This window comes from Equus przewalskii, chromosome 23 (assembly GCF_037783145.1).
Source record: "Equus przewalskii isolate Varuska chromosome 23, EquPr2, whole genome shotgun sequence".
Lineage (NCBI taxonomy): Eukaryota > Metazoa > Chordata > Mammalia > Perissodactyla > Equidae > Equus > Equus przewalskii.
Genome location: NC_091853.1, coordinates 7,026,409 through 7,051,834, shown reverse-complemented (window position 1 = coordinate 7,051,834; position 25,426 = coordinate 7,026,409). Strand labels below are relative to the sequence as shown.

The following is a 25,426-nucleotide window of genomic DNA, read 5'->3' as shown; positions in this document are numbered from 1 at the left end:
GAGTATTTTCACATTGCCGCCCTCATTGAAGGTGACATTTGAGTGCCTCAGAGCACTGGTGGGAAGTGTTCATTGACACAGCCTACATGAACGCTCCCAAGCGGGTACTTCCTCGGGAAACCCTTCCTTGGCCCTCATCCCTCACCTCACCCAAGACCAAGATGGATCATGCTATTACTCTCAAATAGTCTATATATCATAATTATGTTTTATATATATGGCACCCTAGACTTTTTATTTGCAGTGTTTACCACAAATGTAATTAATTATTTGTATATATTTTGTTTGATGTTTTGCTTCTCTGCAAGCCTGTAAACTCCATGGAAGCAGGGGTTATGTTTATCTTGTTCACCACTTTATCTCCAGAACTAGCATGATGATACACATAGTAGGTGCCCAACAAATATTTGTGGCTGTAAATTTTATAACTGTCTACCAGCCTTGAAGAACAGTTTGCTTTGAAGGGAGTGATTTTTCCTATATAATTAGGTCATGGACACTTACTATTGTTTCTCACTCACTACCCAATGTTATGGGCTCTGAGGCTTTGCTTTTGTGGCTAATCTCACTGGTCATCTGACCAAATCTTGCTATGAGGCCCAAGGGGACCTGCCAAAAAAGAGTAAACGGGATCACCCCAAAACCACCCCCACTCCAAAACATAAAGTCAAGGCACAGGCGCTATTGGGTCAATAACATCATACTTGTATGAAGAAGTTTCACAACATCAGATACAGTTTTGTTTCTCCTCTTAATGAAGGAAACTGAAGAGTCAGGAGGAGTGACCATTATCAGATTATCTGTGGTATTGCCTCCATTCTCACTACAATAAAGCCAGATTCTGTTAAATGTTATACTCCCAAATCCATTTGGCCAGGAGTTTGTATCAACAAACCACAATATGTAAGCCCAAATAAATTGCTGCCACCATAAAGAGTAAAATATCTACATAATTCTCAACATTGCCAAAGGTTGTCATGAATATCTTGGACATTCACGCACATTAACTTGGACTGCAGTATAGGAAAAAAGTGGAAAAAAATAAAAGCTATGGCTGTTCTCATTCATATTCCTGGAAACTGGGAGTCTGTGTTCATCCTAGGAAAAGAGCCAGGTCGCATGTGGGGGATGAAAAGGAAAACAGTACATTTTTTCTCATTTTTTTCACTTTCTCAGAGTTTCTCACTGCCTTTTTCACCCACAGTTATTAAATATTTAGATGAAGAAAAGTAAAGACACCCCTGGTAGCAGTAATCACCCACAAAGTCAACCACTTCAACATGTATGGAAGCACCTGGAATAATAGCAGGCACACAAAGATGTTCAAAAATACTTGTTTTTGAAAAAAAATTCACAGACAGATTTATGGTTTTCCATATTTTAAATTTTCAAGAATTTTTCCCTCCACAAAGCTTCCAGAGCAGAGGTCAGCAATAATTCCATTTAAATGAAGACCTGCAAGAGCACCTCAAAGCAGGTACAGAGGCCTGAGGAAACAGGTCACTCTCTGACCAGCTACTTCGGAAGTACCATATGGCCCAAACCAGCACAGAGTTGAACTCAAATGTGAGATCTGTACAAACTGACATGTTCACATTAGCGAAAAAATGTGTTTTTACTATGCCACACAGGTCCACATTAGAGGCAGCAAGCGCCAGCTTCTTCAGGTGGTTGGTTAACTGTCAGACCAGGCACCTGAGATGGTACCTTAGGAGGGAAACGCCTGCCGCGTCCCTTATCTCCCAATCGGGGAGTGAATTAATCACTACTCAGAGCTGCAGATGGAAGACAACGTCCCTTGCAGTCAGAAAAGACAGCTGATATCTACTACGTAACAACAGAAACAACTAAAATTAATGAAGAACTAAAAGTTATATTTGGATTACTTCATTTCATCCTCACAAAATGCCTAGGAGTTACCATTATTGTCCCACCTGAAGATGAGGACACTGAAGGGGAAAGATGTCAAGTAAGTCATGCATTTACACAGAAAGAAAAGTAGAGCTTAGATTCGAACTTGGGCAGTCTGAACTGGGAATCCACCATCTTAACAACAATGCAAAGTCTGAGTATGTCATTTTAATAAAACAAAAACTCTGAAACATGAAACATGAACTGTTTCAACTTACTTAGACATGAACACAAAGGTAATTAAGATAATAATTGTAATACTTTTTCCTCAATATTGTTTTTCCATAGGATCCCTAAGAGTTAAGTAGGATATATTATCATTTGAATTTTATAGAATAGTGACACTAACTTAAAATGGTTATCTTAATTACCTAAGATCAGGAGTAAACTGATACCAGAACTTGAGTTTTCTCTGTCCAGCAGCAGCCACGACATTAGACGCTGGGGGGAACTTCTGGGCTTGGGGTTATATATCTGGCCTAGGCTTGATTTCACTGGCTCATGGGTTAACATTGACTTGTTTATCTCCACGAAGTCATGAGGCCTATCTTCTCCACTTTTGGCTACTGCGGATATCCAAAAGTGTGAAAGTTGGAAAACGAGTGAAAACTATGAATAACGGTTAACTAACTTCTAACGCACAATGATAAAAAGTAGTAGCAATGAATCCCACAGCTCAAATACAGAGCAGATTGCTGCTGGAGTGACTCCCAAATATCCCAGCAGGGCCTCCATTCCTCCTCTTCTCTTTCTCCTTTCACTCCCAGCCCTCCCACGCTCACCCACCCCACACACACCCTCTGTCGCATCTCTTTCCCTGTGGTTTGTCTCTCTCTCTTTCTCTCTTCTATTTTGCTTTTCTTCTTTTCCCCAGTTCTCTCTCCTTCTTTCCAAATCACCTGAGAGCCAAGGAATCTTGGAATTCTAACTTATAGAGGACTTCAGAGGTCATATAGACCAACATCCCATGTTGTACATGAGAAAACAACAGTCCCCAGAAGTGATTTGCACAGGAACATGCTGTTATTTTGAGGAGAACACATGGCCTGAGTCCAGCGTCCTCTCCATGCTGTCACACTTGCAGCTGTGTCCTGGAATTGAAGAGCATCTGAAAACCTTTGTGCTTTCCATTATCATGATTACAAGTAACTAAGAAAAAATCCACATAAATTTAAGAAGCTTTCATTACTTTCAGGTAGTCCTTAATTTTTTTAATGAATTCTCTTCACTTGAAAATAGTCTTTCAAGTTCATAGAACAAGCTAAGATTACAAGACAATTTAAAGGTCACTCCTTACAAACCATATACATTCACAAAACAATTAGAAATGTCTAAAAGTTCTTATGTTTAAGTTCTTAATGTTTAAATGTTCTTAAACTTTTTTTTTCCATCATAGATTCCATGGATGAGCTGATGAATAACCTTGTCCATTCTCCTCAGGAAAAACACGAAAACAATGAACATTTTGCATAATGTTTTGGGAATTTATGAATATCCTGGTGCCCATCTCTGGGCCCACTAAAAGTTAAGAACAGAACCCCTGTCTTAAGGAAAAAATGTGGTGTGTTTCTGGATTACTGGTTTTCAAAGTGGGGTGCGTACATGCTAGGGGTGCACATAATGATCCATGAAGCATTGAGGAAAAAGATAATGAAACTCCTGTTACTGCTTTTTAAATTTCATCCTTCTAAAGTCTTTACATTTTTTATATTTTTAACATACACAAGATGTTAGAATAGCAACACATGTATAAAACTTGTAAATAAGTAAAAATAAACATATGTGGCTGAGTCCTCTGGTTTTTTTTTTTTTTCCATTCAGGGATAGGCCGGCAGTTGGAGAGCACCAGACAATCTTGGAGAGACCTTGCACTTCTCACAAGGACCCTGCCCGCCAGAGGCCTCTTCTCACCTGGTCCTTCGTCTTTCCTTCTCGCTCGCGAATGTGGTTAGCAACAATCCTTTCCGTTTCCTCGCAGAGTCTGGGGAAGTTTGCCAGCTGTCAAGAAAAATAGGTCTGAGTGTTAATACTCAAAGAGTTATACTACAAAGAAAGGAGCAGAGATAAACCATTTCACCTTACAGAAAAATGCATTACAATTCTGGAAGCAAAAGTGAAATATCAGGAAATCCTAAAAAAGAATGGCAGTGACAGAGGAGGTGCCACAAATTATAATCAGAAGTAAATTTGATATCTGAGACGAAACACTTCAAAACCAGCAGAGAAATTTCCTACAACGAAAAAAGAAACCCAGATACCATCTAGCACTTGCTCTACAGAGTTGGCACTGAATGAAGTTCAAAGATGAAGAAAACGGAAATGAGGATGAAAAAGAGGATAATGACTAACATTTCTAGAGTGGTTACCAGGTGCCAGGAGTGTGCTAAGCACCTCATGCATTATCTCACTCAAAATTCTCAAGGACCAGGGCTGGCCAAGTGGTTAAGTTCGCGCGCTCCGCTGCAGGCGGCCCAGTGTTTCGTTGGATCGAATCCTGGGCGCGGACATGGCACTGCTCATCAAACCACGCTGAGGCAGCGTCCCACATGCCACAACTAGAAGGACCCACAATGAAGAATATATACAACTTGTACCAGGGGGCTTGGGGAGAAAAAGGAAAAAATAAAATCTTAAAAAAAAAAAAATTCTCAAGGACCATAAGAAATAGATCATATTATTAGCCCGATTTTATAAAGAAGGAAAGTGAAGTACAGAGGGGTTAAGCAACTTGCCCAAGATAAAGAGTTCAAGATTCCAATCCAAGCCCTTGGACTCTAGAGCTGATGGTTTTGTCCATTACTCTTTGAGGATGATTTATCCCATAAACCATAGAGAGAAATTTCTTTTAAATTTTCCCTTAACAGATATATGTGTGTGTGTGCATATTTTGTGGCAAAACTGTAGAAATAATGCATGTCAATGCCTTATCCCATCTAAATTATGCAGATAATTGTCCAAAACTTAGTTCGTAAAAGTGAGTGAATTCATTACAGTTGTTTTCAACATAAGAAAGAAAAAGAACGGGATGCTATGATAATGTTTAAGGAGCCCTAATCTAGAAGGAGAACTCAGTCTGGTAAAGGTGTGTGGGAGTGGACGTGGGGAAGACGAGGCCCGCCAGGCGCAGGAACATGTAAGGCACCTGGGCACAGGGACAGCGAGTGGGGAAAGAAGTAAAGGAAGGCCAGCGCAGTGAGGAGGACGGTCTCGAGGCAAAGCTAGAAAGGTAAACAGGAGCAGGTCAGGGGCATCCCCGCAGACCTGTTGGGAATTTGGGCTACTGAAGCAATTCAGATGAGAAATGCCGGTGACTTGGACTGGAATGGCAGGAGTAGAAATGGAGAAAAGTAGGCAAATTCATGGCTCATGATAGGCGTAATGTTAGTTCCAATTATTATAAAAAGCACTTGCAAATTCATAAGAATAACACTAATATCTCATATAAAAGCAAGCAAAAAAAGGTAACATGATTTAAAAAGAAACTTCACAACATGATTTAAAAAGAAAAATATTAAACTTCACAAGTGACCAAAGTAATGCAAGAAAGATAACAACTATGATGTTGACAAGTTCTTATAATCACTTTTATAAGATTAGTGCAGGTGAAGGTATTCTGAGACTAGCACAGTTTAAACCCACTGAAGGGATATCAATGATAACCAGCTTTCAGGAAAACCATTTGGCAACACCTACCAAAAATCCTAAAAACATATATAAATATATATTGCAACAATAAGACAGACAAATAAACAAAACTCTATAAACCACATAAGTATCCAACGATGTTAAACAAATTAAGGTAAATCCACTAATGGGACATAATTAGCCGTTCCAAATAATATCTAATTTTTTAATAATATCTAATAACATGGTAAAGATATTAAGGGATGAAACTTAGGCACACTAAGGGAAGAAAATCAGGCTACTAAATATATAATGCAATTATACATGAGCACAAACACACATACATAGTAACAAGCCTTCAAGGATACAGCCCCAGACCATACAAATACCAAAGTTCTTGAGTAATATTATAGCAAATAATACTTCCCCAAATTTGTAAGCACTTAGAACTAGGCCTCCCTGAGACGTGGCTGCTCCATAGTCAGCTGGGGTCACTGTGTACACCAATTTTATATCATGCATGGTGCACATGAGTGTCTCAGCAAGATAAAGTGCATTACTTCATGAAACCACCACGATCACAAATCATATATGAATGTTAAATCTCCCAATGCTACAAGTCTACTGTCTGTGTGCAGACAAAGAGCTACACAAACACTACAAAATGTTAATAGTGATAACCTCTTTGAATGATGGGCTTATGCATAGTCTGAATTTTTTTTCTATATACTTCTCTGTATTTTCCAAACTTTTCTACAGCAGACATAGAGTGCTTTTATAACAATATTATAAAAATATAGAAACCCAGCTGCCTTGGTCACCTCAAAAATCACAGTGCAGGGGGCCGGCCCCATGGTATAGTGGTTAAGTCTGGCACACTCTGCTTCAGCAGCCCAGGTTTGCAGGTTCAGAACCCGGGTGCAGACATATACCACTCACTCATCAAGCCATGCTGTGGTGGCAACCCACATACAAAATAGAGGAAGACTGGCACAGATGTTAGCTCAGGACTACTCTTCCTTAAGCAAAAAAAGAGAATGATTAGCAACAGATGTTAACTCAGAGTGAGTCTTCCTCACAAAAAAAAAAAAAAAAATCACAGTGCAGTGTCTCTTCATGGCGTCACCAAACCAGCTCCCCCTTACTGGGGAAGCTGAATGCTGAGATGACTCCTAGCCGAAAGCTGAGATGTATGCTCTTTTGGGGAGTTATTTCATTGATAACTGGAAAACACAAACAGAGCTTCCATTTCAAGTCTTGGAAACATCCTCCACGGAAAGTTCGATCATCCTGGAAGTGCTTTGTACACTCTGCGAATACCGCAAGTCATTTTTTGTGGGGCCTAGAAAAGATTTCTAAGTATGGAATGGATAGCTGATAGATACCGGTCCTTCTTTTCGACTTCTGCAAACCCGGGTGGTATAGCTGGGACCCACAACTACCCTGCCCTAGGCCAGCAGAGCATTATGGCTTCCCCTCTGCACTCAGAGAGCATCGCAAACTCTCAGGGGATGCTTGCTCCTGACAACAGCCACACTAATACAAAATCACACTCCTGCAGAGAAGTGACCACACAAGCAACAGTGGTCAACTGAAGAGGAGAGAAACGCCTTTAGCAGCATTTAGAAAGTGGATTACAGCAAAAGGTTATTTTTAAAACACCAAAGAGTGGCAATATAAATATTTATGCAGAAACTAAATACTTGATAGCTGAAGAACCCCAGGCTAGCACACGGCCATCATTAAGTCAAGGAAAGGTCAAAATGACAAGAGTATCCCATGAAGTAGAAACATCTGAGAACCCTCCAATCTCATAGCCTTTGCAGGAGGTTTGGTTTTGTATGTGTGTCTCCTGATCTTTCCAAGCTTACTACTGATGAGCTTAATTTCACCAGGAAGGAACCTGCCAGAGACATAACTTTATGCCTACAGTTGAGACAACCGGAAGTAAATGAGCCTAAATTCTAAGTCGATCAAAAGGGAAAGAGAACATTCTAGAAGAACTGCCCTCATGGCGGCAGAGGAGGAGAAACACTGAAAGAGACATTAAGCAGTACAAGACCTAGACATCCCTGAAAGGCAGTAACAAAGCTGGCACAGCTTCTAGCTGGTTGATCTTGAAAGGCTTGCTGGAGCATAAAAATGGCTGTGGGAGTGTAAAAATCAAAATGTTCATTGTAATTGCTGGTCTTCCCAATTCTTCTCATAATACATACAGGAAGAATGTGAAAAAATGTCCTACTGACATTCAAAATGCTTTCTGATTAGGCTTTCTGCCTCTCATTTCATCAGCTCATTCAGCGGGAGTCCTTGCTTAGTTTGCATGACTCTTTAACTTACTTTTAAAGGATACTTAACTCTGATTGCTCAGTTCAATCCCTTGGCGCTCTTCTACATCTCTTACTTAAGGTGCAATCAGTTTCCTCAATGACTTAAATCATTATAATTTTTAAGCTCTTTTGCTCTGGATGCTGACTTAAAAGAGCACGGTTGCAAGAATGTGTTTCGTTTGTCAGTCATCAAATTTCTCATCATGTATGCCAAAATAATATTGATCTAGAAGACACTATCTTTTGACCTTTATTCCCCTATTAATTATTTAAATATTCTGTAATTTGATTTGTATAGGATCAAGGAATTAAGGCTTTGCTATTGGTGATAATAATATTACATTCCTAAATTTATTTCACATCAGTCATTCATTTAACAAACATTCACTGGGCACCTGCTATAGGCCAGCTGTATACCAGTTTATGTTGAAGCACCTGATACTAAAAACCTGACAGTCTTGAGTGGCAAGTTGACTATACAGCTACATTGTCACACAAGAGATAAATATCTAAAACAGCAAGAAAAAAACACAGGGAAATAAATGGCTAAATCTGCTCTAAGAAGGCCTCAGAGAATCTGGTGCCTAAAGAGCGACAGTGAAGCTTCCAGACAAAGCAGAACATCTATTAAATGGTAAATTACCTCTAAATAGTTTATTCTTCAAATTACATAGAATATTCTTAAATAAAAAGGAAGATTTGATGGAAAAACAATATAATAATATAACTTTAGGAATCAAAACTTTAAAAATATAATTCTAAGAGAAAACTTTAACTATATATGTTCTGAGAGAAAACAGCAATAATGCCTAAAAAATACAAAAACATGTTTTAATAAAATCCAGTACTTTAAGTGTTATTTAGGGTAAGTTTAATTATTTTGGTGGGATCTCAATATAAAAATTTAATTTTAAGCATGGACTACATTTTTCCTTAGAGGAAAAAAAAATCACTTGAAAGACATTTCTATCCAATAAAACAAAAATTGCACACTTATAAAATGTATTAACTATTGATAAATCAGATCACGAGAGCCATGCTATTAGGTTTCTCTTGGCACAAGCACAAGACCAGGCAAGATTTCCATACCTTCGAGAGTAACTAGTTCAATGCCTTAAACAAAGACTCAGGTTATTAGGCAACCATCTGCTCATAGTTTCATACCAAACATCACTGAAAAAATAAACTAAAATCAGAACAAAATTTCTTTCACACACATGACTTGAGTTGTTTGGTTTGGCTCACCTAAAGATATGGGCTCTGTTGTGATCAAAAAGCTATAAACCTTCCATTGTTGGCCACTTACTACAAACTGAGTAGCAATAATGATTTTACTGCTCATAAAAGCATACAGAAAATTTTATTCCATTTCTTCAAATTAAAACCTGCCAAAAAATTCCTAGTAGTTCTTTATTTGTGTATAGCATAATGTTGGATTTATTCAGGAGGTGAGAAAAATACTTATCTGGGCACAACACGTATGCTATAAAAAAAGAAAAATATTAGCATTCACATTTACAAAGATGACCAAAGATGAGAAACAATTCTAGTATAAAGAAATCAAGAAATTACGCAAGAGTGAATGGGAAAATTTTTTACTGAGTGTTCTCTATTTAGGGAGTGGCGTATGGGAAGTCTCGGAAGACCTAAGTGAAGTTGGTAGGAAAAGAAAGTGAGCTGGGTTCCATCCGGGTGGCCTTGGGTAAAGTGATCAGAGAGAAAGAAATACTGTTGGCCCTCTTTCTCTAAGGGGGCAAATCTCAAATCTCTAAACGTCAAATATTTTCTACAAATGGTGGGAGGAATGGTGAGGTATATGATGGAAGAACATATATGGTATGCTGGTATGTTCTGCCATCATATACCTCACCATACCATTTCTTCTAAGCAGAGAAATGAGAACTCTCATGTTATTTAGCAAAGGCTAAGGAATAAAAACAAAACATCCAATCTTGAGTGAAATAAAACTGAAAGGTAGCCGGAAGAGACACAGCCTCACTAAGTACTTCAGAAAACACTCACACAGGAGGGCAGAGTGGGGTTGACACTGCATCAAAACAACACCTGAAGATAATAATCAGGTTCTCACCTCCTCTCTTTCCAAGTTTATCTTTGATAGACATATCAACGAGCAATTGAAAAGAAAAACCAAAACAGTAGGTAAGGGGAAAAGCAGAGAGCAGGGTAAATTATAAATTAAGAATTCATCGTAAAGTTCATAAATTATTTAATGAACTGTGAGATTAAAAGGTGAGATTCCTAGAATATTATTCAGCTATAAAAAAGAAGGAAATCTTACCATTTGTGACAACATGGATGGACCTTGAGGGCATTAAGCTAAGTGCAATAAGTCAGATACAGAACAACAAATACCATATGACCTCACTTACACGTGAAATCTAAAACTAAAACAAAAAACAAAACAACTGAGCTCATAGATACAAAGAACAGATTGGTGGCTGCAGAAGACACCAGGTGGGGGGTGGGTGAAATGGGTCAAGCTAGTCAAAAGGCACCAACTTCCAGTTACAAAATAAATAAGTCCTGGGGCTGTAAGGTACAGCATGGGGCCTACAGCTAATAACACTGGATTGCGTATTTGAAGTTGCTAAGAGAAAACATCTTAAAAGTTCTCATCACAGGAAAAAACTTGTCTAACTATATGTGGTGATGGATGTCATTAACTAGATCTATTGTGATGATCATTTCACAATATATACAAATATTGAATCATTACGTGGAGCATCTGAAACTGATGTAATGCTACACATCAATTATACCTCAGAAAAAAGGTTTAAAAACAGACAACAACCACAAAAAAAGGTAAGATTCCTATGCCTTAAAAGCCCAGTCCCAGGCCTGAGTTCCCTATAAGACCCAATAAGATGCTCAGACTTGAATAATCAGCCCGACGTGAAGCCTGAGCATCGGGGCCTATTACGTGAGGCATCTACTACATGCAAAGCACAGCAGAGTCTGCTGGACTGGACAGGCAGTCATGAGATGAGGTGAAATGCGAGTCCTTTCGGACAGAGTGAAAACCACAGCAGATCTAGCCAGACCCAAGAGAAAGCCGTATCTGAGCACGATGCTGTGCAGCTATTCTTCATTCCACAAACTCGTGGAAGGGAACCCAGTGGCTACTCCAGCCAAACTGATCGCTACCTGCCAAGTCAACGAGACATGATTCACTTCTTCTTTCAATTGTTCATTCAATACTTATGACTGAAAATCTGGCTGTTTTAGGGTTGTGAATAGAGGGATGAATTTAATAAACTAAGTCTCTACTCTCAGGGAGTTTACATTTTCAAAGTCTCTTTATTGTCCAACAACAACAAAAACAAAAGACATATATAGTATAATCCATGTGGTCATGTGTGCCGCAAAGAAAAACAAAGTTTAGTAAGTAGATGAAGAGTGACGGGTGAGTGCGCATGCACGCGTGTGTGTGTGTGTGTGTGCGGGGAGGCATGCATAACTGTAGACAGAAAAGTCAGAGCAAGACTCTGATTAGGTGGCATTTGAGCAGAGACCTAAAGGAAGCGAGAGTATGACCCACGCAGACGTCTCGAGGCGGAGCCCTTCCCACACTGAGAAGTGCCCAGGCACTGCCATTATGCCTCCTTGACCTGTCGAAGAAACAAGGAAACCAGTGTGGCCGGAGGGGACTGAAGGGAGTGGGGAGTGGGAGGAGTTTAGAGATGAAACGGGGAAGATCATGGAGGGCCCTCAAAACCCACGGTTAAGGACCTCCGAGTCACTGTTTAGTTATGTGTATTCAGGGCCAGATGTTTACTTACCCAACACGCCACAAAATTCAGCATTTCTCCCAACAGCACTTTTTAATGAAAAATCTTTCCCTATACTTCTAACAGCCAACTAAGGTACTTTTTTATTTTCTTGCAAAGCACTTTTCTTTTTTCTAAGCAAGGGGAAAAAAAAAAAATCAATTAATTGGTATGATGGCCATCCAAGAATGTGGTTTCCCAAGAGGCCAATAAATGGCACAGTTGCTAAACTGTGGTTAAAAAAACAAGGTGTTTCTCTCAGTGCTTCCTGAAAAGAACCTCAGGACCCTGCAATGATGCACTGGAGAAGAGGAGGTAAAGAAAAGCACTGAAAGCTGATGCCCACCAGAAAATTCCAAAGTTGAGATGTCCCTGGAGAGAAGCCAAATAGCTCATAAAGCTCTGTGTTCCTGTCTTGTCCACCAGCGCCCCAGAGACAACAGCGAGAGAAGAAATGCATTCCCCCAGGATAGAAGTCGAGCTCTGTGCTTTGTTATTTGAACACATAAATCCCATGTTTTCACTCATGTTTATTTACGTGGCTTAAGAAAAAAAGATTAAATATTTTACACATAAGACATTCAACATGAGGAATTGTAAATAAAAATACTGTTTAAAGTTACATATATATATTGTCTTCACTCCTATTATTCCAGTGAAAGTATTAATAGCTCCCCATTTCAATCTCAAAAATGTCCTGCATTGGACGATAAATTATATGGTCACCTCACCCAAGGCTCATGTTCAAAAAGGGTCAAATAATGAGTCTTGGCATACTCAACTTTAGTTAAGATTATTTTACTTTGCAAAAGATTTTAATTAGACCAGTTTTAAAGTAAAAGAACTTGAAGGTAGACATACTAAGGCCAAAAATCAAGAATATCAAAATGAGGAATAAAAAAAAAGGATAGATATTTGAAAGAAATTTGTCCAAATTTCATCATTTGAAAAGAAATGACTACAATATTCTTTTAAAACCAAGTACAGGTTTCTTTAGCATTTAGGATAACTTAAGAAAATCTAAATTGTTAATAAGTTTTTATGGAATGCCTCTTATGTAGGTTTAGTCATTGTGTTAGGTACCAGGAATAAGATAAAAGACATAGCTCTTTTTTAAAAAGAGCTTATAATCAGCAAGAGGCAGCATTCACCTAAATAAGCAAATGACAAACAAATCACACTGCAGTATCATAAATCCTATGACAGACATAAACGTAGGGTGCTGACTGAAGCACTGAGAAGGCAGTGAGAATGGAGGTGAGGGAGGACTCACAGAGGCCTGGCAGGAAGATTTTTCTGGGGGGGAAAGATGATTGAGCTGGATCTTAAAATAAGAGAGGAAATGGCAGGTGAAGACAGGATGGAAAAGGAGACATTCTAAACAAAGAGAATCACATGTGCAAATGCTAAAGGCATGAAAAATCTTTGAGGAGAGTGAAAACCACTTAGAATGGCTGAAGCAAGCAGAAAGTGACAACAGATGTAGCTGGAGAAGCATTCAGAGAGCAGATGGTAAGCCAAACATACCCGTAAATGATTTGAACTTTCTTCTCAAGATATGAAGAGCCATTGAATAATTTTGAGGGAACAGGCAAAATTGATGTCTGTATTTTAGAAGGGCCACCGTGCCAGCAGTGGGGAGGACGAATTTGAGGGTGGCCAGACTGGAGGTAGAAAGATCAGTTAGGAGGCCATTAGAGTCATTCAGTTTAAAAAAACTGTCCAGGGCCATAAGTTAGGAGAGAGAGTGGTTGCAGTAGACTGTAGAACAGACATCTCAGTGAGGAGGCCTGAGCTGCAGGTCTAGACTGGGGAATCAATGATATTTTAAGTGGTGGTTGAACTGTGGGAGGTATGATCTGCCAGGGAAAAGGATAATGAGAAGAGAAAACAAGGAGGAAGCTTGCCAGACTCCCATGTTTAGAGGCAAAGGTGGAGGAACTCTTGAAGGAGATGGAGAAGGAATCATAAGAGAGATGGAAGAGGACCCATGAGAGAGGGGCATCAGCTTCAAAAGGAGTGGAATACAGTGTCAGGAATAAGAATGCCATTAGATTTGGCAATCAGGTCTCTGGTTGACCTTTGCCATAATTATTTCAGTAGAGTGGTGGGGTGGAAACCAAACCACAAAGGGGTAAGGAATTCACTGGAGTTGAGAAAGTAAAGACAGCAAGCATAAACTACTTTTTTCCCAAGAGAAAACACAGGTGGAAGCCCAACCCTTGGCAGAGATACTACCTGAACAGAGACAGAGAGAAGTTGGGCACGGCTGGATGTACTCCCATAAATTTAGGGGTTAGAAGACAGGAAATTAAGATTCCCATTTCTGGCCCCTATTTTCTCTGTGAAATCGTTACTGAAAATAAGGATGAAAGTGATGAGCGAAAGGGCTTAAAGAGAGCATTGAAGGTTTAACATCACTATTGTGGAGAACACCAAAAGTCACTAACAAATCCTATGCTGAAGACTATGGATATGTTGTATACTAACGAACACAGACAGACAATTATCTCCAAGCTCTTCAGAAACCTGGAAAAAGGGGAATAAAGACAAATGGAACATTTGACCAGCCTTGGAGTTTCAACAGATGGCAAAGTTAATCCGGGCAGAATTGAAGTGAAAAGTTAAAGCTGGATGTGCTTGTTGTCAATCTATTGCCTCTCAGTTCCAAATTCAACCATCATGCCCACTTTGTGAAAACAATTCTGGGCCCCTTAAATAATATTCCTTTGCTGGCTGGCACAATACGAAGCTTTGTCAGGAGAGGCGTGGACCTGGAGACAGACTGTGCGAGGAAAAGGCAGGCTCAAGCAGGCTCCTACAGCGCAAGGCAGCCACAGCCCCTAGCACCCCTGCCCCCTGCTTTGAACAATTTTGTAGCAGAGTTCCTCCAATGTGATACCTCCCCGTGGATGGCTTCTCCCTTCCAGCATGCGCCGGAGGGCAGAATGAATGGAGAGCCGCTGAAGTCAAAGATTGCAGAACACAGTAGCTGTTGGGTGTTGGACATGATCTCTACATGGATCTCTACTGCAGTCACCCAAGTTGAAGGTGAATTTAGGATGGAGATGGAAAATGTAAGCCAGGTTCTAAATATCTTGATGAATGCAAGAGAGTGACCAGGAGTTGATGGTGACAGTGAATAGAAGGGAAAAAGGTAGCAGAGTTGGTAACACCTGGGCCTTAAGGGAAGACTTTTTATAGGAAACTGAAGGAATAATGGAATAGTTTGGAACCCACAAAAGAAGAAGTAGGCAACTGCCGTGCCTGATCCACGCCATTAGATTCTTCAGGTTTAGGCCAATAAATAACCTTCAGTGAAGAAAGCTACAGGATAAACAATAATCTCGGGGAGAAAGTTAGGTTTTACATAAGGCAAAATATAAAATGTTTTGAGAAGACAGTACAAATATACAACCATCATTGATCCAGAGAGCACAATGAAAAGGGAGGTTCAAAGGGTGGCGAGCAAAGAATAGAGGCCAAAAAGTGTCCAGGAACAAGCTGTCTCATCCCATGCCATGAGGACCAACTGTTGGTTTTCCAGTAAGTTGGATACAATGGGAAGTGATTTTAAAAAAATAATTCATACATACCATAAACACTTTATATAACTTAAAACATAAATATACACACATGTGCCAACCTTTTGATGTAAGGCCAAGGCCTGTTCTCTGCATATGGATTTGCTGATTGGAGTTATGCGTCTTCTGTCTTACATAAACCACATCCTTCATCTACAATTCCAAGTTTTGCTCTCTTTAAAGTAGAGGGAGAACCTCAAGACACTTGTGAATAATCTGAATGCAGAGCCCATCTAGGCTTTTATAACACCCCCCACATTCTTTTAGCGTTGTCCAGCCTACACCTAGTCAATAGCAAAGCTTTCGTAGCTAACCTTTATCAAGTCTTTCTAAAGCTGAGTTTACAGAACCAAAACTCAGTCGTTTCTGCATGTGATCAGTGTACTTACTCTTCATTTAAACTACATAATTAAAAGAAGAAGTACAATTGGCTAAACAGGTTTGAGGACAAACATAACACAATTGGCCCTTGGAAAGAAGACAACTTAACTGGTGGAAGCAGAAGTGCATGGGCAACCTAGAGAGAAGCCTTTGGCTGAAGACATGTGTATGCTGAGGGTGGCCATCCCTGTGGGTTAATTCTGTAAGTCATTTAAGAGAGCTTTAACTACACAGGTGACAAGACTGACTGCACTTTGAGGTGTAGGCAAGGACAACACCTCAAGGATTCAAATCTTGGCAACTGGACCTCAGGGGTTGGGCTCTTAACTGCTACACCACATTCTCCTTTCCCAGAATGTCCAGGTTCAAGTAGGATTCATTTAAAATCTAGAATAATTTCCTTATTGATATACACAATATCAATGATTCCTTTCCCCGAACAACTACCCCCATCCATGCGCCACAGGAAAAATTAGGTTAGGGTGATCACCTAATCGTTCTAAAGTGATGTTTACCTGTTTTAAGACAACAAGAAAAAAATTAGCTGACTAAAATAAACTCTTTCTGGTTTAAGCAATCCTATTTGGAATGGGGTGATAAAGACAATATGCCCAACTGTCATGAGAGCGATTCCCACAGTCTCATTCACAGGGAAGGAGAGCATGTAGCAGGGCAGGAAAGATGGGTAAACCGAACAGTTACTCACTGGAAAGTTAAACAATTCAAACTTACTTTTTTGGTACACTTCTTGACGGTGTTGATTAATTCTTGTATTACCAGATCTACACTCTTCAAGGAAGGCCCTTTCAGCTTTACGATTTGTTTTTTGACTATTGCTTCAAAGGCCATGTCTGGAGTAAACAACCCTGTCCTGAATGTAAGAAAGAAAGCAGCATGTTAGACTTTTTTTAAGTTGAGCAGGATCCAATGCTCTTTGGAAAAATGTTTTCATTGACATGTCGCTTATAGTAAGCTTGTAATACCCACATTTAAAAGTTACACAATAATTTATGGTATCCACAGAATCATTTGTAATAATATCTTTAATAAGAGTATTCCATAATGACTTCCATTCTATAGATGCTTAACATTACCTAAAAACAGTTCCCAAAATGTTTAATGGCCTATAATGTGGCTTTACCTAATATTCAAGTGGAATTTCTCTCATCTCACTGTTTCACAGCAGTAAAAAGGAATGCTACAATAGAAATGGTGTCCTAAATTTCAATTTCCATTTCTAAACTATTCCAAAAGCAATCTTCTTGTCCGTGGAGGAGTAGGAAATGATCTCCACTTTTTGAACACTGAAATAGCAGCATTCCTGGACTACACAATCTATTCTATCCAGGAGAGCTGTATGATAGTGAGCCAAGTGCTTCCCAGTCTGAGCATCCTGGGGTGCTGAAAGACAAAGAAGGCAGCTAAGTGGAACTAGCTTGGGACCCTGGAGGGCTAAATTGTGAATTTACAAAATAACAAACAATAACCCAAATAGCAAGTATCTTTTCATTTGGCTGGAATTAATTCAGATTGGTCTCATAACAATGCTTTCTTCATGCTGTGCAGAAGCTCAGGAAAGCAGGTGTGTAGGTGTGTTTCATAAAAAGTGAAAAATGATTACTCATATTTAAACAAAAGATCAATAGAGAAAAGCAACAATAAGGAGGACCCTGAATCCTGAGCATCGGCCATGCCTGCAGATTTGCAGGCTCCAGGTGCTGGCGCTTGACTCTCCCTCTTCCTAGACCGTCCTTCCTTCCTCTTCTCACTTCTCCTTCTTCAATTCACTTCTCTTCCTTCAACACTCTAGTCCATGGTACCTCTTTTGGGAGATTTCTTTAACACTTCCCTCACAGCAGCTTTATCCTACATCTCTTCTCATCATTTACTTAGCACCCTATGCTCACCTCTACTTGTAACTGTAGGGATCACACTATATCGTAATTGTAGTTTCTCCATACTGGATACAGAATAAAATCCACACTGTTTAGCCTAACATTAAAACTTTTCCCCTGTCTGACCCTAATCTTCCTTCGTAGTTATTTCCTCCTCCCTTTCATGCACCTGACATCTCAGCCATACTGGGCCATTTGCCTTTCCGCAAACATACTCATCCCACTATTTTATGTCTGTGCTTGCGTCCATGATGTTCATTTCGCCCTCCGCCCAACTTCAGCCTGTCCAAATCCCACCTGTGATTCAAAGCCCAGATCAAAAGCAACCACTACCACAGCTCGTCTGCTCCAGTGCTGCTGCTGCTGACCAGGTCTTCCTTCTCTGAACCCCACACCCTCTTTTGCGTTGCAGTGGTCTGAGCACCTATTTTGGTCTCATTGCTACACTGGGAGGAAGAGTTGCTACTGCAGTCATCTTTGTTTCCCCCACGAGGAGTGTCTCCCTGCCGTGCTCGGCACTGGCACTCGGTGTTAGGAGAACAAAGAAGGACCACCCGGTCCTTAGGGGGCAAAGATGGTTTCTATTATTCAAATACTGAACAGAATCAATTGGGAACAAAACTTTTCAAATTAAGTGCATTTAAGGGCTTAAATCATCACACCATTAGTATGTTTTATACTCAGGACATTGTGCACTTCTTATCGTCTTACAGGCAAATTAACTCCAGAATAACAACTGATCTCTTCTATTGGTATGCATATAAATCAGAAATCTACAATACTGAATTACTGAGCTTTTGCAGTTACATTCAACAAAAATGTATCTGGTAAGGGGTTTTAAAAGCCAAGTAAAAGTACTGTATTTGGCTAAGTAAAAATACTTTATGACCCCAAAAATGTGATTTGGTTTTACTGTGTTTATCAGATAGACATGTTCACATACCAGTTCTGTCCAGCTAAAGAACAAGACATAGTTTCTATACCAAATATGTTCTGGATTTGAGGGAGAAGGAATAGAATTAATAAAGAACTTAGAAATCCTGTTGATGATAAGAGAAAAATATTGGATTTGGTTATAGATGTTTTCTCCTTTTCACTTTGTGAACGCATATTTACCCACACTATTTGAGACTTGTAGAGCAGGTTGTGTAAATTCCAACATGAGAGATAATTCACATGTCCATAATTCCTTTGGAAAATCACCCATTACATGCACACTCAGTGTCAAGCATTGCCCTCTCAGGCTCTGTTCCCAAATAGTCTCAACTTGGCCCTGTGGCAGAAGCTGAGATACAGTTGCCAATAGAGAGGGGATGCCTTCTTCATGTGAGGTAATCTATGAAGTAAGCAACCTAAGTTTTATTACCTTGAATTCAAGACATTTCAATTTAACATATTCTCCATTAAATTTTGTTTAGCCTTCTGTAAATGAACTCAAGACATCTGTGTTTTAAATTCATTTTTTTCTTATCATAGTTCTTTAAAGAAAGTAACTGAGTATAATCCCCCTTTATACAAGGGTAAATTCAGGCACAAGTTCCACTCCCAGCCTCACGTTCCTCTGCTCACCTGTCCACTTTCCCAACTCCACTCACCATCAATGACTCCCTGCTCCAGGAACACAAGCTGTACTGTACCACCTCTGTGCCTTTGCTCACACCACTTCTGCCACTTTAAGCTCTTTCTTTTATCCTCCAGTCTCAGCAATCTCCATCCTCTCACGTCTCACTGCATTACCACCTACCCCATACTCAACACACACGCACACACAAGCATGTGTATGCACACAGCACCTTTGCCTGTGAAATCATTCTTGTTCTCTAAACAGGCAAGGTTTGACTCACAAGTAACCACCTTCATTAATCTTTCCCAATCTTGCTCAACAACTCCCATCAAAATTAATCTGTCCTGTCTCTGTGTAAGTAATGATTGCTTATGAGCACGTCAGTCCTCTCTCCATAAAATGTCAGGCTCTGGAGAATAAGGTCTTACTGATCGGTAAATCCCCAATTGTACAGAGCACAAAGCTGTGAGTGCAGAAAGCGTTTTTGTTTTTTTAATAGAAAAAAATCAAGTATGACAACACAGAGAATTACCACTGAACTCAGACTAGGATTTCCTATTTCTTACTCCCACCTCTGTATTCTACTCTGCTCAGATGATGAAAACGCTACTTCACTGGCCATTTATAAACATTAATTTTCTTTTAGTAGTTTGAACTGAAGACAAGGAAAATGTGAATCACTTGCCTGATACCGTGTATGTTTTTGATTGCATAGCTTATTTCTCTTCGCAATTCTTTCTCATTGAACTCCATCTGCAGATGCAAAATGAGCAACAGTTACGACACAATTCCTTTGAATAATAATATTGTTGAATATTAAAGAATGAGAACAACTTGACTTAGTTATTAATAGATGGATACTCGTGTCTTTCCTAACCTAAACCCAGATGGTCAAAACATCTGTTTATATAAAGTTCAAGGCAACACAAACATTAGGGATTTCTGGAGTCTTAGTGAAGCGGATTTTAACTCTATTATAGATACGGAGTGCAATGCATAAAGGATGCCTTCTGGACATAAATCTGGCCATTCATTTGAAATATATAATTCTTCATTCTTTTGCTGAATGTAGTAAATGTCCTCACAGACAAATGCATAAATAGGAGTCTCACCTGATCTGCAACAGCGGTCCAGCTGTGCTGAGATTAACAATGGCTGTCTTCTCTCCCTGGCCATTTTAACCACCTGAGTTCAAGGCCTCTTTGTAAGAGGAAATTAATAATATTTTACTAACCCAAAATAGGATAGATTGCTGCATAAAAACTTCCCAGAAGTTCTAGGTACCTTAAATTTATTTGGAAGTAGGATAAAGTGTCATAGAGCTTAGACCTGGAAGGGATATCAAGAAAACATTTGGTTCAGCCCCTGGCTTCTGACATTTGGCCTCTCCAGACTCAGTGTCTACCCATTTTCCAACTCACACTTGACACCACAGCACAATGAATTGCCTCAGCTCTCAGCCACACCCTGTGGCTCCACCACTCAGCCTTCACCATTCCTCTCTTTCTGTCTGGAACAAGCCACCCCCACCACCACCTCTGCACACCTCTCCACCCCCCACCCCTCGCTCCACCTCCAGCTACTTAACTAGCTGCTCACCCTTCTAAACTCAGCTCAGAAGCCAGGCTCCCTCACATACTTGGGCTCGGATTCATGTCTGTGGGCTGTGTTTCCACAGCACCCTGTGCTCAAGTTTATCACTTTACTTAGCACATTTTAATGAAACTATCTATTTACCCATCTGCCTCCCACACCAAGACATAAGCACCCGCCTCTGTATGTGAGGCAACTAGTCTAGTCCCCAAAACTACTTAGCTGCCTACTGGGCATTTCAAACATTCCAAAAACAGAACTCTTGATTCATACCTCCACACAAACACAGATTTCCTCAGTTTTCCTCATCAGATGGGCACTAACATTTGCTCAATTGTGCAAGCCAAAACCTTGGGAGTCACATTGAATCTGCTCTTTCTTGCATCCCCCATATCAATCCAAGTCCTACTGACCCTACCTCCAAATCCACAAATCCATCCACTTCTCTCCATTCTCTCTTCTGAGGCGTTTTTACCATGAAGCTAAAGGAGTTCGAGTTTCAGGGCTTCTCCCTTGCATAAGCCCCTTCCCAAGACCCCGTGCCTAATTGTGTGTTTATAATTTTCTCTTCTTCTTCTTCAAGGGGGCCCCCAAAATTGTATAAGCTTCAGGCCCCACAGAAAGTAGATCCACTCCAGCTCTGGTCCTACTGTTTAACTCACGTCTTTCCTTAAAGCCCTCCCCTTACTTCCCATTGTTAAACGTAAACACTTCAGGGGCCGGCCCCCTGGCCGAGCGGTTAAGTTTGAGTGCTCCACTGCGACGGCCCAGGGTTTCACAGGTTTGGATCCTGGGCACAGACATGGCACCACTCATCAGGCCACGTTGAGGTGGCATCCCACATGTCACAACTAGAAGGACCCACAACTAAAAAATATACAACTATGTACTGGGGGGATTTGGGGAGAAAAAGCAGGAAAAAAAAAAGATTGGCGACAGTTGTTAGCTTAGGTGCCAATCTTTAAAAAAAAAACAAACACTTCACTGCAACTCGGAAAACTGGGCACTTACTTCCTCTGAATTCATCGCATACCCCTCCCCCCTCATCAGCTCTGCACCGGCCTCAGCTGTGCTTCACCTGCTGTCCAGGTGCTTGCTGCAGGGCCTTGGCCTTGGCTGCTTCTGCCTATTGAATGACCCTCTTCCCCCAGATCCTTACAGCTGATCTCTTCATGCATTCTGGTCATGCTTTAAAGGCCCCCCACTCCGAGAGCCCTCACCTGAACATCCCATCAAAAGTGGCCACCCAACCTCTCTCCTTCGCTCCTCCTCTCCTCTCCCCTCTCTCCCTCTCTCCCTCCCTCTCTCTCTCTCTCTCTCTCTCTCTCTGTATCTCTCTCACATTATGTTACGTAATAACACTTGAGATTGTCTTACTTTGTCTACTTGTTAATTTTCCATCTTTCCCCACTAGACAGTGTCTCTGCATTGATCACTGGCACCTGGAACTTTGGCAAAGAGTAGGAGCTCAAGAAATATTTTTAAACTAATTAGACAACGAACATCATAAAAACTCAATTAGTATTTGTTGAAATAATTTGAAATGTCATTAGATCCCATTAAATACAATCAGAACCATCAGTAAGAAAACACTTCTAAATTTCATTACCTGAGCACGGAGGCTTTTGTTCAAGGAACTATCTTAGCCCTGCACCATTTTATGAACAGTTTTGTAGACCAGACTATAGAAATGAAGTGAAATGAAAGGGAAAAAAATAACCTTTGGTACAAACCTTTACTATCTCAAAAGGAAAGCGTTCATGGAAGATACGATTGATCTTAGCACCCCCTGAGAGCTCCAGGGTATCGACCTGATCCCCTGACCCTTCGATTCTCTTCTCAAAGTCCACAGCAAATTGCTGAACCATCCTAGAATTGTGAAAGAGAAATACATTCAAGTTAAAGTTACCAGGCTTTGCATTCTCATTTTAATGTACTGTGGTTAGCCCTCGGAGTCCTTTTCCTGGTGTTCTTAGTGGCCCCTACTGGCGGAGTTAGCATTGCACTCTCTTCAGCACTCAAAATGTAATTATATGAAATACACATTATTAAGATTTACTTTAGACATTTAATTAAAATATATACTTTAAATATCTGTGTCATTAAATGCATTAAATGTGGGTCCAATGACCCACAGCTGCTATGACCTCACACTCACCTACTGTTCCAACTGCTCCAGCTGAGGCCCCTCATACTTCGTGAGCTACTCCCTTTCCCACCCCTAGCGTCACAGACCTCACCATGCCAGAACAACGCAAATTTGTGAGCCTCATGCTCTTCTGCAAGTAGCTCTTGCCTCGTTTTTCAATGACGCTTCGCAATTTGATAATGAAATTAAAACTCCATAACCCATCATCCAGGAGTCCCCATGGTCTGGCCCTGGATGACCCGTCTCCTACCACTCATCCACACTCACCCTCCAAGCCAGCACGAAGAAGCTGCTCGCAGTTCCCCACACATACCACGTCTCTGTGCTTTTATATTTGTTTTCCTTTCTCCTCAAAGTACCATTCTCTCTGCCCCTTGCCTCTTTGCCTGGCTAATTTTTATCCACCCACTAAGACTCAGCGCAAGCCTTAGTTTTCCCAGGAAATATTCCATGATCCATATCCACCACCACTCCTCATTGCCCCCAGATGAAGGGCCCTTCCTCTGTGTCCTCAGCATATTTTCAGCATAGCACTTAGGAGAATTAATGCCATTGTTCCTCTATCAGCCTCTCTCCTAAGGGCAAGGACCATGCACTTTATTTATCTCCCCTGCTCAACAAATGAGTTACTCAATAAATTCAATGAAGGAATGAAAGACCTTAAGGTGGTTGGTAAAAAAACAAAGAAATACATTTTCGGGAGAAAATAACTATTTGCATTTGTGATTACTAGGTTTAGAAACTAATTTTGACATATTGAAACTACTTTCAAATTCAAAATCTAATTGGAAAAAAATTCAAACCATCTAAAACATGCATCTCTTATTTTCTTTCATCAAAATCATGGGTGATTAAAAGCAACTGCAAATTATTTAGCCCAGAAAATCTAGAATATAATTGGCTATAGCTATGTTTATGTATATGCTAATGTTAATCTCAATTTTTTAAATACCTGGAAAGGTATATATGCAACATTTGCACTGAAACCCTGGGAAATTTACCTCCAGCCCCTCCTTTCCCCACATCTGGCCCACTAGAACAAGCTGCAGCTGAGTTCACACTATTCTCTTGCTCTCCTCATTCCACGTGACAAACCTCCCCACATTTCAGGGTCTCATTCAAGTATCTTTTTCTCTGTGAATTCACACCCCTCCTCGATGTAACTGCTTTCTTATCTGGGCTCCCTTAACATTTTATCCTTACCAGAAACAGCACTTATCAGATCTTAATGCAGTTAGTTATATGACTGCTTATATATCTGTTTCCCCTGCTCTAACTGTGGCCTCTTCTTGAGGGCAAAAATCTGATTCATTGTTGAATCCCCAGTAGATAGCACAGAGCCAGATCCCAGACACAAAGAGATAAGAAGATGAGAAGGAAGGCAGGCAGAAAGGGAGGAAGGAAAGAAGAAAGGAAGGAAGAACGGAGGAAGGAGCTGAATCAGCCCCCTTACAAGGGAAGAATCTAGCTATGGAAAATTCTGTAATCTGAGTCTAATGGAGTCACAGAGGCAAGATCCAGTCTTTGCAAAGAGAATAGTTTCAGCTGAATGTTAAGATGATGACCTAGGGCCTAAACAGAAATAGTTTTCCTTTCTCCGTAACTTCAACAGTCTTTATAGGGGCTTAACCAAAGCTAAGAATAAAAAGAAAAGATAAACCAGGAAAGAGCTGAATCCAAGAAAAAATGATCTTCTAATTTTTCTAAATGGAGAAATATAAGATGATGCATTTAAGATGTTGCTTATATAATTTGAGCATTTAGAAATCTCCCCACAAAGAAAGAAATTATATTGGGCATTTTAAATGCAAAATTAAGGGTATTTCGATTGCAAGACTGCAGAGGGATAAAGGGGCCATAAGAGGTCGCAAGCATCATCTGTGGAGATGACTTCGGATGTCCTGGAATGAAGGCTGGGCAGCGGGTTCTTCTGGGTGAGAGGGACCTGAGGCAAGTTGCAGCACAGGGATAAAAGGACAGACGAGGCTGGAAGGGGCAAAAGGGGGAATAAATGTATAAGACACAAGGGGCTGGTAATCTCTAACAACTCTGCTATCCCAACCCAAGACCCTTCAGGGATATACCTAGTAACCCAAAGATAAGATGGGAAGATCAGGAAGAGTAACAAGATACTTGGCAGTTTTAACATTTACTATTTTAAAGGACTAAATTAAAATCATGACCAAAAAGGAAAAAGGAATTTAAATGTGGCCTTATTGTCTGTACTTTTTCATTAAATCTTTGGTCCTCATTCCTCTGAAAAATGCACACAGATCACATGAAATGATGGAAATAAAAACATAGTAAGTATAAGTGACATCAATAGAAACAGTTATACAATACAGATGATATTTTCAACAGGAGCTCTGCCCACTTCCGAAGACTAAGGGCAAAAAACCCTACTGAGTTATCACTACTGGTTTCACTCATTTATTGAATCCAATTATAAAAACATAATGAAATTGGGAACGGGGATGGGCAGTTGGTTAAACTTATAAGAGAATAAGACCAAGAATTATGCTTGCAGAAAACATAAAGATTCAAGGCTCACTGGATAACATATACATAGCGTCATATACTTTACTTGTTTCTTCTGTTAAACCTAGA

The 25,426-nt window shown here is 40.2% G+C and overlaps 1 protein-coding gene across 32 annotated transcripts in view; it reads right to left on the bottom strand.

Moving 5' to 3' along the window:
- Positions 1 to 25,426, bottom strand: part of DNM3 (dynamin 3) — a 565,868-nt gene that overhangs the window by 311,781 nt on the left and 228,661 nt on the right. For all 32 annotated transcript variants that reach the window (XR_011532051.1, XR_011532053.1, XR_011532052.1 and 29 more), the window contains exons 8-11: positions 22,404 to 22,539; positions 19,763 to 19,830; positions 16,351 to 16,489; positions 3,823 to 3,909 (exon numbers count right to left, since the gene is read on the bottom strand). Coding sequence is in view for 27 of the 32 variants with exons in the window: in XM_070591081.1 (XP_070447182.1) it covers positions 3,823 to 3,909; positions 16,351 to 16,489; positions 19,763 to 19,830; positions 22,404 to 22,539 (430 nt within the window). In the remaining 5 variants the exon portion in view is untranslated. The remainder of the gene's footprint in view (positions 1 to 3,822; positions 3,910 to 16,350; positions 16,490 to 19,762; positions 19,831 to 22,403; positions 22,540 to 25,426) is intronic.